The sequence below is a fragment of the Loxodonta africana genome, chromosome 7 (genome assembly GCF_030014295.1).
Source record: "Loxodonta africana isolate mLoxAfr1 chromosome 7, mLoxAfr1.hap2, whole genome shotgun sequence".
Taxonomy (NCBI): domain Eukaryota; kingdom Metazoa; phylum Chordata; class Mammalia; order Proboscidea; family Elephantidae; genus Loxodonta; species Loxodonta africana.
The window spans coordinates 96873980-96888655 of record NC_087348.1 but is presented as its reverse complement, the minus strand read 5'-3'; the positions used below and the strand labels follow the sequence as shown (position 1 = coordinate 96888655).

Sequence of the window (14676 nt, the reverse complement as noted above, 5' to 3'; positions counted from 1 at the left end):
TATCTTTTGCCCATTTTCTAATTGTGTTGTTTGTTTTGTTTTTTACTGTTGAGTTTTGGGAATTCTTTACATACTCTAGATACTAGTTCATTGTTGGATATGTGTTTAAAAAATGTTTTCTCCCATTCTGTAGCTCATCTTTTTATCCTCTTCACAGGGCCTTTCACAGAGCACACATTTTGAATTTTGATGAAATCCAGTTTATCAGTTTTTCCTTTTTAGATTGTGGTTTCGATGTAGAGCCTATGTTTTTAGTGCTGTGCTCCACTGCTTCCCTAGAGCCTGGGGAAGAAAGGTTGTATTCTAGGGAGGAAGGATTAGATTTATTTGTTAGATTCTAAGGCATAGAGTTTTGACCAGCAGGAAGGCTCAAGGAAGTAAATTTCAGCTCACTATCAGGATGAACTTTCTAAGACCAAGCTGGGAGGATGAAATGTGTTAGGGGTAAGCTCCCTGTCATCAGAGATCTAGCAAAGATTGGCTGGTGTCCGTGTGGACTCATAGAAGGAATTCAAGCATCCAGTGGGGGTTGGGCAACTATATTGCTTATATTTCCTTTTCACTTGAAGAATCTGGGAGAGTAGTATCTGAATGATCCCTGTCTCCACTGGAGTTTCCAACAAATATGTCTCCCAGAGGCCATCTATTTTGAGAAACTGAAGAGGGCTTTAAGTGGCATGGTTGAGCCAGACTCTAGAGGAGCTGAAGCCACAGGTCTGCAGTTGTCCCAACTGGGGGTAGAATGCGCAGAGGCCAAAGGCTTGAGAGGGCACAGTCCCAGGTGCTGGGGTCTGTTCCTCGCTCCATCTTGGGGGCCAGCTGTTTGGCTGCCCGCCCCACCTCCATTCCAGCAGCCTCTTCTGCATTCGGATGCCACAGAGAATCCCTTTCTTTACGGCACTTATGAGGCTTAATTACTGATAGCGAAGTCCTTTGAGGCCTTGGATGAAAGGAATGGGAGCAGTGCAAGGCTTGATTAGGCGTGTAGAACTCGGCACAATTAGCTCCATGAGAGACTGGCCCTGCCTTTATCTGTCTCCAGTTCTGTGTGACTTACAGCGGCTAATTATTAGAATAAAAATCGCCTGGCCACCCAGCTGCTGGAAAGAGGGCCCTAAAATCTATTAAATCTGCCTTTAATTATTGAAAATGGAAGCTGCTTCAGGCAGTTAGGGTTTTCCCATCTTTGTGGGCTTCTCTCTCCACCTCCTTGAGGCTTGGGAGCATGGAGAAGTAAGTGAAATTCCGCCAAAGCCATTTCTCTCTCCCTTGCTTTTCACTGCAACATCCCTCTCTGGGACGCACTCAGCTAACAAGCTTTGTCTGGTGTACGGCCCCCTTTTCGCACTTCCCCAAGGAGGTTTACAACCATTGTACCTTACAGAACTCCTGGCCCTTAACAGAGTACTTTTAATTCCATTTTTTGTGTGCGTGTGTTGGAACATCAGAGCAATCCTGGGATATAAATTAAGTAGTGACAGGACACCCCACCCCCACCCCCACACTTTGTAGAAGAGAAAACCAAGGCCATGAAAGGGAGCATGATGATAGTGACAGTGGACAGACACTGGCTCTTCACTTCCTGTGTGTTATGGATTGAATCATACCCCCTCCAAAGATGTGTGTTGCAAACCTAACCGCTCTGCCTATAGATGTAATCCCATTTGGGAATAGGGTTTTCTTTATTATGTTAATGAGTCCGTACCAGTGTAGGGTGTGTCCTAAACCCTATTCACTTCTGAGCTATAAGACACAGACACAGAGGGAAATAAGCACAAACAGGGGAAGATAGATGCCATGTGAAGATTGCCCAGCAACCGAGGAATGGAGAGACTATAGAAGCTGAAAGCGACAAGGATCTTCCCTCAGAACTGGCTGAGAAAGCCTTGCCCTAGAGACAGTGCCCTAAATTTAAACTTCTAGCCTACTGAACTGTGAAAAAATAAATTTCTATTCTTTAAAGCTACCCACTTATGTTTCTGTTATAGCAGCACTAAGAAACTAAGATGCTGGGCATATGGTGTCAGCAAGTCACAGCCTCCTGAGTCTCAGCTGCTTCCTCTCTAGAAATTTCTCAGCATCCAGGGTCCAAAGTGAGGTGCTACTGTTACTGACATGAGGGCCATCATGACACTCCTTCACTGATCAGTAGAGCTCTTCTCCTGGTCTGGGATCAGAAGAGCAGAAAGGGTGTATCTAAATACCTCCTGTGCCCACAGGCCCAAAGCTACCCTGAGCTCAGGCCCAGAATATGACTGAAGAGAGAGGAAAAGAGGGGCAATTCCTACAGCAGCTGTTGAGCTCACCCAAGAACTTTCTTCAGGCTGAGGAATACTTAGTGTTAAAACTAAGAGGCTCACCCTTTCCGGGACCCTTAAAGTGGTGCCTGTCTTTCTGTGGTGCTAGTTTTCCACTCAGGCTCTCTCCTCTCATTCCTCACAGTGTTCACCTCCTGTGGAAGTCCCAGGTGATTACGGAATGTGGGTTAACCTACCCAGAAGTATACCGTGCATCCTGGTGTGAAAGAATGTGGATCGGGGAATCTGGAAAACACAATTATCACAATACAAATTATCACAAAACCTCCTGTTGATTGAAGAAATATTGTGTCCTGGGTCCTGTGTGTGCTCAGACCTTTGAGGGCTCTGGGCAACTCTGATGGACGCTCTGCCAGTTCAGGATTGGAGGCACAGTTCTCATACAGCGGCCATCTACCCTTTGGTACCTGGCCTCTGACAAGCCCTCCAACAGAAGGGCAAGATGGCTTCTATAGGCAGCAGTACCATCTGTCACCTGCCTGCCAGCCTGCTGATTAGGGATGTCCCCACAGCCAGGCTGGGCACGTGGCCACACTCCACTATGCTCCCAGGAAAGCCCTGCGCCTGGCCCAGCAGTGCTGTGTTTCTGTGCCAGGCATATGTAGAGAAGGGGTTGTAAAAGTACTTCTACCTGAAGCCCAGGTCAGGTGCTAACTCAGTCCATCAAAGGTATTGATACTGTTAAATAAACAAAGGGAGGGAACAAATAGAACACTTAAGCAAATTACAATATGGGATGACTTATGTGGGAAGCAACACAAATTGGAATTAAAAGCTTGATCTTTGGGGTTGGGCAGAACCAGGTTTGAATCCTGGCTCTTCCATTTCCTTTCTATGGCCTTTTGAGCAAGACGCTTAACCTCTCTAATCCCTGGTTTCCCTTATATAAGATGGGGATGGTTTAGGAGTGTGATAAGGATTAAATAAGATAGCGTATGTGAAGGCCTTGCCCTTAGCTAAAATTATTGTCATTACTGTTTTAAAAGGCGAGACTCCCCAGGGACAGGGACAGAACAATGTGCTGTGGGTGCTGCAACAAAGCACACAGACTTGGAAGGCAGATCTCCTGCATGCCAGTCCTGAAGTATTGCCTGACCTTGAGTATCACTTTGTTTTTCTGAGCCTCAGTTTCAAAATCTGGAAAATGGGATAATCATGCTTACTTCTCTGGTTTGCACATAGCCCAGCACAGTACCTGGCAGAAAATAGGTACTCAGGCCCCTATCCTGCCTCAACTTCATATGATGCTGGAGTTTAAAACAAAGGACTTGCGAGGCCAAACTTCGGAGGACTAAGAAAGTAAAATTTATGATGATTTTACACACACACAGATACCTAGGAATTACATTTTGTGGAACACATTTCAGCTCTGAAATATTTATGGGGCCTTCTTGACACACAGGGAACTAAAAATATCACCCTGTGTTTATGTTAAGGAAAACTTATAAAACTTTAGTCCAGTAGGAATTCAGTCAATTTCCTGGTTTGTTTCTGGCTGTGTCTGAAGTTGCGAGGTAACCAGGGGTGATAACAGCCCCCATTTCCCTGTGGGTTTTGGCAGGGGTAGAGGTTTCTTGGCAGCACTGCACCGTCTGCCCTTCATAAATATTGCTGGAGTTCCCTTAAAGGGTTCAAGTTTGTTTCTTGAGTTTCTTCTCCAACACCAAAAGGTTTGTTTTCCTGATCTCCCCTTCTCTCCCTGTCCTCACCATTCTTCTAGGCCAGCTCCAGACCCCTGGGGCATGGGGTCTTCTCTGAAATCCAGCAGGAGGACACAGTCCCTCCTGGCATCTCTTGTCCAAGATCTCTCTTTCACATGCATTTTTTTATTTCACTGTCTGCTTACATTATCACCGTTTATGGAAATGACTTTATTTCTTCTGCCAGGCTGCACACTTCTCACCTCGCAAGCTTTCTCTCAACCTCTTTGCTCCCTGAAGTCTGGACTCCAGGAATATCTGGGCTCCTGTCTGCTCCTGGATTCTGTTATGCCTCAGACTGTGGTCCATGCTGCGACCTAGAACAGTGCTCTTTTTTTTTTTTTTCCAAATCGTAGGTTGCAACCCATGAATAATTCCAGTCTAATTAAGTAGTTGTCACTGTTAGGTGCCACAGAGTGGATTTAGACTCAGAGTGACCCCATGTGACAGAGTAGAACTACCCCGTAGGGTCTTCTAGGCTATAATCGTTATAGGAGCAGATTACCAGGTCTTTCTACCACAGACCCACTGGGTGGGTATGAACCACCAACCTTTTGGTTAGCAGCTGAGCGCTTAACTGTTGTGCTGCCAGGGCTCCTGTTTAAGTAGAATGGAATAAAATTAAAAATATCAGATCCCTTGAGTTAAGGTTAAGGGTGGTGTTGTGAAATTTTTGTTTTGGTTAGAAATGTGTAGATGTATACATGTATCAAGTTTTGATATGAAATGTCTTCTTATTGTAGGTCAGAGAAATGTGAAAGTCACTAAAGACATCTAGACCTCTTTTCCCTCCTCACCTTAAAGCCTGGCTAACGTTACTCCGTATCCTTTGGTCTTCATTTAGATGTCACATTTTCTGGGGAGTGACCCCTGATCATCCTTCCACCTTTTGCCCACCTCAGTCTGGGTTGGGGGCCCCTGTGATGTGCTTCCCCTGCCCCTGCCTGTCTTCCTGTCTGACTCACCCACTCTACAGAAGCTCCAAGGAGCAGCAGCCACATTTGTGTTGTCCTCTGATGCTTCACACAAGGTTGGCCACATGGTAGGATCCCAAGGTTGGGAGAGAAGGGTAAGAGGGAACAAAGGGACTTTGTGTGATACCTTTATGCCTTCTTCTGCAGCACGTAGGACAGAAAAGGTGCTTAGCAATTATTTATCAAATGAGTGAACCTATGGTACTAGGTGTTTCATATATTTCTTGAGGTTTATACATTTTCTTCTGGTTCAAATTCAAACCCAGACTCTTGAAAGCCATGTAATCTAGAGCCAGTCATTTAATCTCTCTGACCTTGTTACCTCATTTGTAAAATAAGAGTAATAATAATATCTAACATGCATAATTGTTTTGGGGAATTAGAAAAAAACATTCACAAAGTGCTGGGCACATGAGGAGGTATTCAATTAACAGTAGAAATGTTATTGTTATTGCCTCTTTTCTTATGCAAAATGATACCCCGATCACCATTACCACCATGTGTCTCCCAGGCCTCCTGGCATTCACACACTGGTTCATACCTTCCAGATCCATCCAAGCCCAGCTCCAGGTAAATAAAAAAATAAAAATATTTTAGAGTCAGAGGGTTCTGGGTTCAGGTCCAGTGCTGTCACTTAGTGGCTCTGTGAACTTGATTAACCACCTGGGTCATTTAGCCTTGTCTCTCAAACAAGAAATAATGAGGGTTCTTGTGGGATTGTGTGAAAAGAAGCGAGCACAGTGCTCAATATATATGAGTTTCTTCCCTCCTGTTGTCCAGCACCCACCCTCCTTTCCCATAGACACACCAATGATACCCAAACCAGCATAAGGAGAAGTGTATAAAAGCACAGTTCATAGTTTATCAAAGCACTTACTGTTGATGGCCCCTGTGGCTGACACCCAGAGAGACATAGCTGTCACAGCAGGGCTCATGTTCTGCTCATCTCTGGGGCCCCCAATGCCCAGCACAAACTGTAACAGGCTGTGGAAATGAACTCAGTTACTTTTCTGGCACAACAGTTAAGCAACTCAGCTGCTAACGGAAAGGTTGGCAGTTAGAAACAACTCAGAAGCTCTGCAGAAGAAAAGACCTAGCCATCTGCTCCCATAAAGTTTACAGCCTAGAAAACCCTATGGGGCAGTTCCACTCTGTCACATGGGGTCACTATGAGTCAGAAATTGACTCTACACACCCAACAGCAACACGGTTTTACTTGGAGAAGAGTTTCAGAAAGCCATGCCTCAGGAGCAGGCTGGTGAGCCAGGTCCTTGCCAGCATCTTACACAGCTCACATATGTGGTTGGTGTCAGGGCTCTCATATGGGGGTCAGAAGTTCTTTGTGCTGATTTTAAACTTCAGCTGGAGCCACAGCCGGAGCCTCCACATTTAGCCCAAGACCTGCAGTGACTGAGCTGTCGCTTCTGCCCTTTAGGTGTCTATTTGCTACTTGAGCTTTCCAGAACATATTTGACTGCTTAATCTATTTTTAAAGTAGTTACATAATCTCTTTGTTAGAAATAAGGACAAAGCAATGATGACAATGGTGATGATGATGATAGTAATACTACATTACAATTTATAAAGCATCTAACAAACCCAGCCTCCTGGAGTAAGGAGTTAGGCAGTAGCCAGAGCAGGAATGACTCCAAACTTGGAGCTCATTCTACCACTGTGCATAGTAAAGTGATGAAGGAAGGAAGATGTATTCATTTCCTAGGGCTTCCCTAACAAAAGTATCACAAACTGGGTGCCTTAAAACAAGGGAAATATATTCTTTCACAGTTTGGGAGGCTAGAAGTTCAAAATCAAGGTGTTGCCAGGGCCATGCTTCTGAAGGCTCTGGGGAAGGATCCTTCCTTGCCTCCTCCAGCTTCTGGTGGTTGCCAACAATCCTTGGTGTTCCCTGGCTCAGAGACGCATTACTCTAATCTCTGTCTCGGTCATCACATGGCCTTCTTCCCTATGTTTGTGTGTCCCCAAATCTTTCCTTCTTATAAGAACATCAGTCACTGGATTTAGAGCCTACCTAAAGAAGCTGTAAGACTTCACCTTAACTTGACCACCACTACAAAAACCTATTTCCAAATAAGGTCATATTTACAGGTACTGGGGTCATATCTTTTTGGGGACATAATTCATTCAACCAACAACAGAAGGTTTGGAGTTGGACAGATCAGCTGTTGATATACTTCCTGGCTGTGTGATTTTAAGCCAGTCATTTAATTGCTCTAAGCTTCAGTCAGTAAAAAGGGACCGATACACAGAGGTAGGTATGATGAGTATGTGATGAGCACTAAATGAGGCAGTCTAAATAAAGCACTTCACCCAGTGCCTGACCTGCACTAAACCCTCAGTAAAGTGGTAGCTGTTGGCATTATTATTTTGATGATGATGATAACGATGATTGCTGAGGTCAGCAAGATATTAAGGGGTGAAGTTGAATTAGCCAGGGTCCTGACAGGAAACAGAACTTACCCCTGAAGGTTCAAATGAACAGACTGCAGGGACAGAGGTATAGATAGGTTAAGGGAACCAAGACAGTGAAACACTCGGGGCCTAGCAACAGCAGGAGACTGTTAACCACTCCCGTGTTTGGAAGGGAGAGGGGAGGGAATGATGTTAGCAGAGCTGGAGGAACGGACCAGGGGCCACCTGGTGGGTGCTGTAGTGGATGAAGGAATACAGAGCAAAGAGAAAGCCAGAAAGAACACCAGCCTCTTGCCTATCACCCTCCTGCCTCCCAATCTCCTTCTGGTTCTTCCCTTGGCTGAACCCAACAGGGAGGTTGCTGGTAAGGAAGCCAGGTGGACATTCCACAGGGCCCAGCCTCCTGGGCACAGAGCAGAGCAGGGTGGAGCGTGGCCTGAGGAGGCAGATGGAAACGAACCAGCCTAGGAGGCAAGCAGGAGAATAAGGTAGCACAGGCTCAGCCATATCAAAGAGCACAGGGTGTCTAGCAGCTAAGCAGAGCTTCATGAGAATGAAACAGAGGATGTGTATCTGGCAGGCACGAAGCAGGGTGACAGGTGGTTCTGTGGGCAGTGAGGGGAAGCAGAGGGAGAATTAGGCAGGGTCAGGTCATGAGAGGCTGAATGTCACACTAATGGATTGAATGGGCAGTGGGGAAGGAAGGAGGTTGTCAGGGGAAAGAAGTGTCTTAGTTACTCAGTGCTGTTATAACACAAATATCACAAGTGATTGACTTTGAAGAATAGAAATTTCCAGTTCACTCACAGTTTTGGAGGCTAAAAGTCCAAATCAGAGTCTCGGCCATGTCGACTCTTTCCTTGTCAGCAGCCCCGGGTGTTCCTTGGCTCGTAGATGATTCTCACATGGGGTCTGTCTTCCCCCTGTGTGTGTGTCTGTGTCTATTCTGATCTTTTTATAACTCAGAATTGATTAGCTTTAGGATTCACCCTATACTGGTATGACCTCATTAACATACCAAACAGGATCACATCCATTGGTACCCAAGAAAAACCAAACCCATTGCCATCGAGTCAATTCCAACTCATAGTGACCCTATAGAACAGAGTAGAACTGTCCCCACAGGGTTTCCAAGAAGCAACTGGTGGATCCGAACTGCCAACCTTTTGGTTAGCAGCCTGAGCTCTTAACCACTATGCCACCAGGGCTCCATTCCATAGGTGCAAGGGCCAGGAATTCATCACACATTTTGGGGGGACACAATTCAGTCCACAAAAGGAGTGAACTAATGTGTTTAAGCATGGATATGTGCCAGGTGCTTCTCTTCCCTGCTCATGAGTGGGGGGTAGGGAGCTCACAGGGTCTGAAGTAGGTACCCCTCCCCAGCATTCTACCCATCCTCTTGCCAGGGGTCTCAGTATCATCATTCTGGAGACTCTTGCTCCAAAGACAGCTTTTCTCCATTGTCTCTTCTTTTTTCATCCCAACCTTTTCTTTCTCTCTGTATTAAATGCCAATTTGAGTGTGAAACATGACCAACTTTCTGTTAAAAATAAATATTTACTGAATTACTATATTATACCAGAATATTAAAAAAAAATCAAAAGGAAATAAGAGCAAAGCAAATATTCTCACTGGCCTAATATTCTCACTGGCCTCTGCTTTGTGAAAGGAAAGCCACGAGTTTTGGAACTATGTTCTTAATAATTTGTAGTTACTAAGCCTTTGCATTAAAGCCAGTGTCTTTGGTCAACAGGCACATGCTTAGAAGAAGTAAAAGCCATCCACCGATTTAACAGCCTAAAATGTGTCTCAGTCTTAGTGACATGTGTTTCTGGAAAGACGCTCCTTCTCCAGTTATAGCTGATACCTAGCTGGACCCTTCTAAATTAGGCGTGTAAAAAAAATTTTTTTTTGGATGATGATAAGGACACATACTGAGCATCCATTATGTACCAGGGACCGTATTTTTATATCTTAACTCATTTAATTCTCAGAACAACTCTGTGAGGTTGGTAGTACTCTATAGGTGAGGAAACTGAAACACAGAGAGGTTAAATAACTTACCCGAGGTCACACAGCTGGCGAGTGGTAGACATATACTTTTAACTCAGGCTGCCTTTGATATTTAAAAAGAACATATTTAAGCAATGCCTTTTACTCAATATTAGCTATACCTAGTACACATGAGCTCAAGCATAACAACAATTGTAAGGATGGTGCAGGACCAGGCAGTGTTTCGTTCTGTTGTGCATAGGGTCGCTATGAGTCAGAACTGACTCGATGGCACCTAACAACAACAACAGTACATATTTGCCTAAGTTGAACTGCTATATCTTATGTTACTTAAAATTGGTCAGAAGGAATGAAGTGACCGTCAAGTAATTTAATTCATTCATTCATTCAGCAGGCATTTCATGAGCACTAGAGATGCCAGGCCCTGGGCTCATTTTGGGGAGGCAAGAGAAGAAAACTCAGCTCAGACCTCAAGGAACCATAGTCAAGGGGAGAGGCAGATGTGAAAATGATGGGCCATCTCATTAGCTGTATGCAGTGTGATGGAACAGCATGTACGAAGGCATACAGGCCACCGAATTCATGTCTAGGGAAGTGCAAGTGGTCACACATATAAACTTCCAGCTTGTCTTTAACATTCACAAGACTCCTACACTCCCACATCACAGTGTAGGCAGGCACTGAGGCCCACTGCCCTCTTGCTACCGCGTACCCTCCCTGGTCTGGCAGAGATCCCACCACTCCCTACTGCTGCCCAGACACTGAAACCTGGTGCCAGCACTGTTTATCACAGCTCTTGCTCTGTTGTGATAAGACAACTAAGGTGTGGAATATTTTGTATGCCCATGTTGTTATAAGGGAGTACTGGTGGCACAACAGTTAAGTGCTTGGCTACTAACCGAAAGGTTGGCAGTTGGAACCCACACAGTGGCTCTGCAGGAGAAAGACCTCCCAATCTGCTCCCATAAAGATTACAGCCTAGGAAACCCTATGGGGCAGTTCTGCTCTGTCACATGGAGTCGCTATGAGTTAAAATCGACTCAATGGCACCTAACAACAATGCTGTTATCAAAAGCAAAACAATGAAAGATAGAACTGAGAAGGTTATGTTTCAAGAAAAATGAAAGCTCTCATCTACCTTTGTGGGGAATATCCTGCTTTCCTCCTTTACTTATCTCCTGGCCCCTGTAGGAGACTGCCTTTGCTAACACAGAGTTAAAGGAAGACATCTAACAGCTTGAGAAGGAGTGTGCTATCGCAGTTTAAAAATTCCAGGGCTCCAGTCTAGGGTGAAAGAAAGGGTCAAGATGGGGAAAAGAGATGAAAGGAAGATCAGGAGTTTCCTACCAAGTGGGCATCCTGGCAATACCCAGACACATGTGGATGCACACTGCAGCTTTCCCGAGTGCTGATGGTGCCACTGGCGAGATGGACAAGTTGGAGGTGACGGCCAGTGTGCTACGGCAAACCTAGCTGCAGGAACACTTTCTGTGTGGTAAGAGAGGGAGGGAGGGAACTCAGGGGGACAGAATAGGAAAATCTCAGGCTTTAGAGCTCAATTGTACCAGGTCCACCAGATCCTGGCTTGGTTGTGCACCACTCAACCTTGAGGAGGTTCTGAAACGCCATGTTCTTGTCTCTCAGATGTGGACTAGTTGGCTGGTTAATTAAACAAATGTTATACAGTGTTTATGGTACACCAAAGGAGCCCTGGTGGTGCAGCAGTTAAGCACTCAGCTGCTAACCAAAAGGTCAGTGGTTCAAACCCACCATGCGTTCCTCGTGAGAAAGAGGTGGCGCCTGCTTCCATGAAGATTTATAGCCTTGGAAATCCTGTGGGGCAGTTCTACTCTGTCCTATAGGGTTGTTATGAGTCAAAATTGACCGGATGGCAACATGTTTGATTTTGCACTAGGAGTCTCTATGTGGTGCAAACAATTAACATGCTCAGCTGCTAACTGAAAGGTTGGAGGTTTGAGTCCACCCAGAGGTACTGCAGAAGAAAGGCCTGGTGATCTGCTTCCAAAAACTTGGCCATTGAAAGCTCTATGGAGTACAGTTCTACTGTGACACACGTGGGGCTGCCATGAGTTGGAATCATCTTGACGGCAACTGGCTGGTTACTGTGTGCCAGGCCTCCCTCCAGGTGCTATAGATTATGAACGAGCAAGGCAGTTAAGGCACCTGCTCTCATGGAGCTTATGTATTGGTGGGAGGAGACAGCCAATAAGCAAATAATAATTTAATATACCTGGTGGTAAAGATGTGTGTTGCTTGTTTATACCTTGGCTCATTCCAGCAAAAGATTTGAGACAGTAATAACATTTCCAAACCGTTGTAAGCATTTAATGACATAATATAGGCAAAGCTCTTGCCCCAGTGCCAGAGTGTAGTCATTCATTCCACAGATCTTTATGGAGCCTCTGTTCTGTGTCAGGCTTCGTTTCATCCCAGCGGGGGATGTGAGGGGAACAAAACAGATGTGACCCTATTTAGGGGGACTACTAAATAGCAGTGCTCCGTAGCTTTTGCTGTCAGCTTCGTTGATACCGATTGCTCAGGGAGAGGATGAAACCTCTTCGTGGTGGATAGGCCGAGCAGCAGAAAGAGGCGGGATTCATAGTCGAGGCCGTGTGTGTAGTCTTCATCGGCTACTTCCGGCTGTGTGGCGGTGGAGCAAGGCCCTCACCTCACCGAGCCTAAGGTTCGTCCACCTCACACGACCATTGAGAGGACCAGCTGAAGTCCCCGATGGATGTGGGTATTTATTGCCTTTGCCTCCCGGAGCTGGAGCTCATGCCCTTTTTTCCTTTTTTTTTTTTTTTTTTTTTGGTTTTCCCGGCTGCAGATCATTCGGCCCTGAGTGCGGCGAGGACCCTGTTCGTGGATGTGGAGGAGCGCGGGCCGGAGGCCATGGACGTGAAGGAGAGGAAGCCGTACCGCTCGCTGACCCGGCGCCGCGATGCCGAGCGCCGCTACACCAGCTCGTCTGCGGACAGCGAGGAGGGCAAAGCCCCGCAGAAGTCCTACAGCTCCAGCGAGACCCTGAAGGCCTACGACCAGGATGCCCGCCTGGCCTACGGCAGCCGCGTCAAAGACATGGTGCCGCAGGAGGCAGAGGAGTTCTGCCGGCCAGGTGAGGGCCAGGCCAGGAGGGCGCGCTTGGTGCAGGCGTGTGCGCAGGTGTGCGCCTAGGCGTGGACATAGGTCAGCGAGCCGGGTGCAGGATCCGCTAAGAGTTTCTGTTACTTGTTGCCTCCAGCCTGTGTCTGGGGGGGAAAAAAAAAAGAAAACCTGCCCTGTAGTTAATTCATAAGGAGCCCAGGAGGCACAATGATTAAGTGCTCTGCTGCTGACCTAAAGGTTGATGGTTCCAACCCACCCAGTGGCTCTACTGGAGAAAGACCTCGTAGTCTGCTGCAATGAAGATTATAGCTCTGTCACATGGGGTCACTATGAATGAGAATCAACTCCATGGCACCCAGCAACAACATTGTTAATTCACAGGTCGTTTATTTTCGCTTTCACCCTCTTTGTCTTAAGGATGTGGTTACAAGCTGCCTGGGATTGAGTTCAGAGCCACCACCCCCTCTCTTCTAAGCCTCAGCCTCCTCATCTGTTACATGGGCATGAATAGTGCCTACTGCATTAAGTTCTTGTGAGGACTTAATGAGATGACATGTTTAAGCTGTAAGGATGGTGACACAAAATAAGTACTGAATAAACATTACTTTTGTTATTTATTCATTGATTGATTCATTCAACAAACATATCTTGAGTCCCTTCTTTGTCTCAAGCACTTGCTGATCTTGAAAGGAAGAAGCTCTTGAGATGAGTAGATCTGAAAACTTATTTGGGCACCTGCCTCCCTTTCTACATGCAGTCATCCTACCCTGAATATCTTTCAGATTCATCCCTTCTTCTCCCAGTTCAGTCCACGGTCATCTCTCTGGGAGGGTTGCCCACAACAACCCCTGCTTCACCTACTGCTGCCCACTGTGGGCCAGTCTCTGCACTGCAGCCTGTCTGGTGCCCTTAAACTGAACTCTCAACTATTTAAGCTGGCATACAAGAGTTTCCCCCAAGTCCCTCCCCGTCTTCCCAGACAGTTTTATTCTCTGCCTCCCCACACCCCACCCCGCATACTCCAGCCCCCTGAACGGCTCATTGTTCTTCACACCTGGTGTGATAGGTGTTTCACACTCAGGTGCTTTAATGATTTGTGCTTTTCTGCCTGGCAAGCCCTAAGCCCTCTTTGATGCCTGGTTGGTCACCACCAGTGCCTGACGACTCATGCAACCCACACTGATCCTGCCCTGCTCTCCACCCACCACCCCCTGCAAACAGGGCTAGCCAGGCACTGTGCTGTGTAATTTCTGTACACTTTGACATTGTTATTTAATCCTTACAACAGCCCCACAAGATAGATACAGTTGTGATCTCCATTTTCTAAGAGTAAACTGGAGCACAGGGAGACAATCACTTGCCTAAGATCACAGAGGCAAGAGGAGCTGGTCATCGCCGTACCCCCACCCCAATGACCTGACAACTCACCTGTGACCTTCTCCCCAGCCAACCTCATTTTCACTCTCTCCCGAGGCCTGGATCCCCATAAAAGCTGACCCATCATCAAGGCTGCCTCTTAGGTTCAAAAATGAGGGACCTTCAGCTCTGATCCAACTTGTGGTTAAGAGCTCAGGCTCTGGCATCAGACAGAGCTGGATTTGAATTCTGGGTCATTTACCAGCCTCATTATCTATACCCTGGAATAATGGTTATACCTACCTAGTAGCAGGGTTGTCATGAGAATTAATGCGGGCTGTAAATGAAGCACTTGGCCCAATGCCTAGCATAGAGTAAGCAAGACAAACAGAAACCAGTTGCCATTCAGTCCATTCTGAATCACAGCGACCTTATGTGGCAGAGTAGAACTGCTCCATAGGGTTTTCAAGGCTGTGACCTTTCCAAAGCAGATCACCAGGCCTTTCTTCCAAGGTGCTTCTGGGTGGGTTTGAACACACCAGTCTTTCAGTTAGTAGCCAAGCACTTAATCATTTGCACCATCCAGGGACCCCTTAGCATGGAGTAGGTGTTTCATAAGTGTTCCTCTTGTTAGCTCTCCTCGAGTAGGCCCCCAACTCATGGTGACCCATGCACAACAGGATCAGACCATTGTGATCCATAGGGTTTTCACTGCCTGATTTTTTCCGAAGTAGTTCATCAGCTCTCTCTTCCTAA

General features: G+C 46.3%; 1 protein-coding gene across 1 annotated transcript in view; it reads left to right on the top strand.

The window, feature by feature from the left end:
* The window catches only part of LOC111752974 (teneurin-4-like), a 373456-nt gene that overhangs the window by 225899 nt on the left and 132881 nt on the right, over window positions 1-14676 (top strand). The window contains exon 3 of the mRNA XM_064288756.1: window positions 12287-12574. Within this exon, the coding sequence (XP_064144826.1) occupies window positions 12287-12574 (288 nt within the window). The remainder of the gene's footprint in view (window positions 1-12286; window positions 12575-14676) is intronic.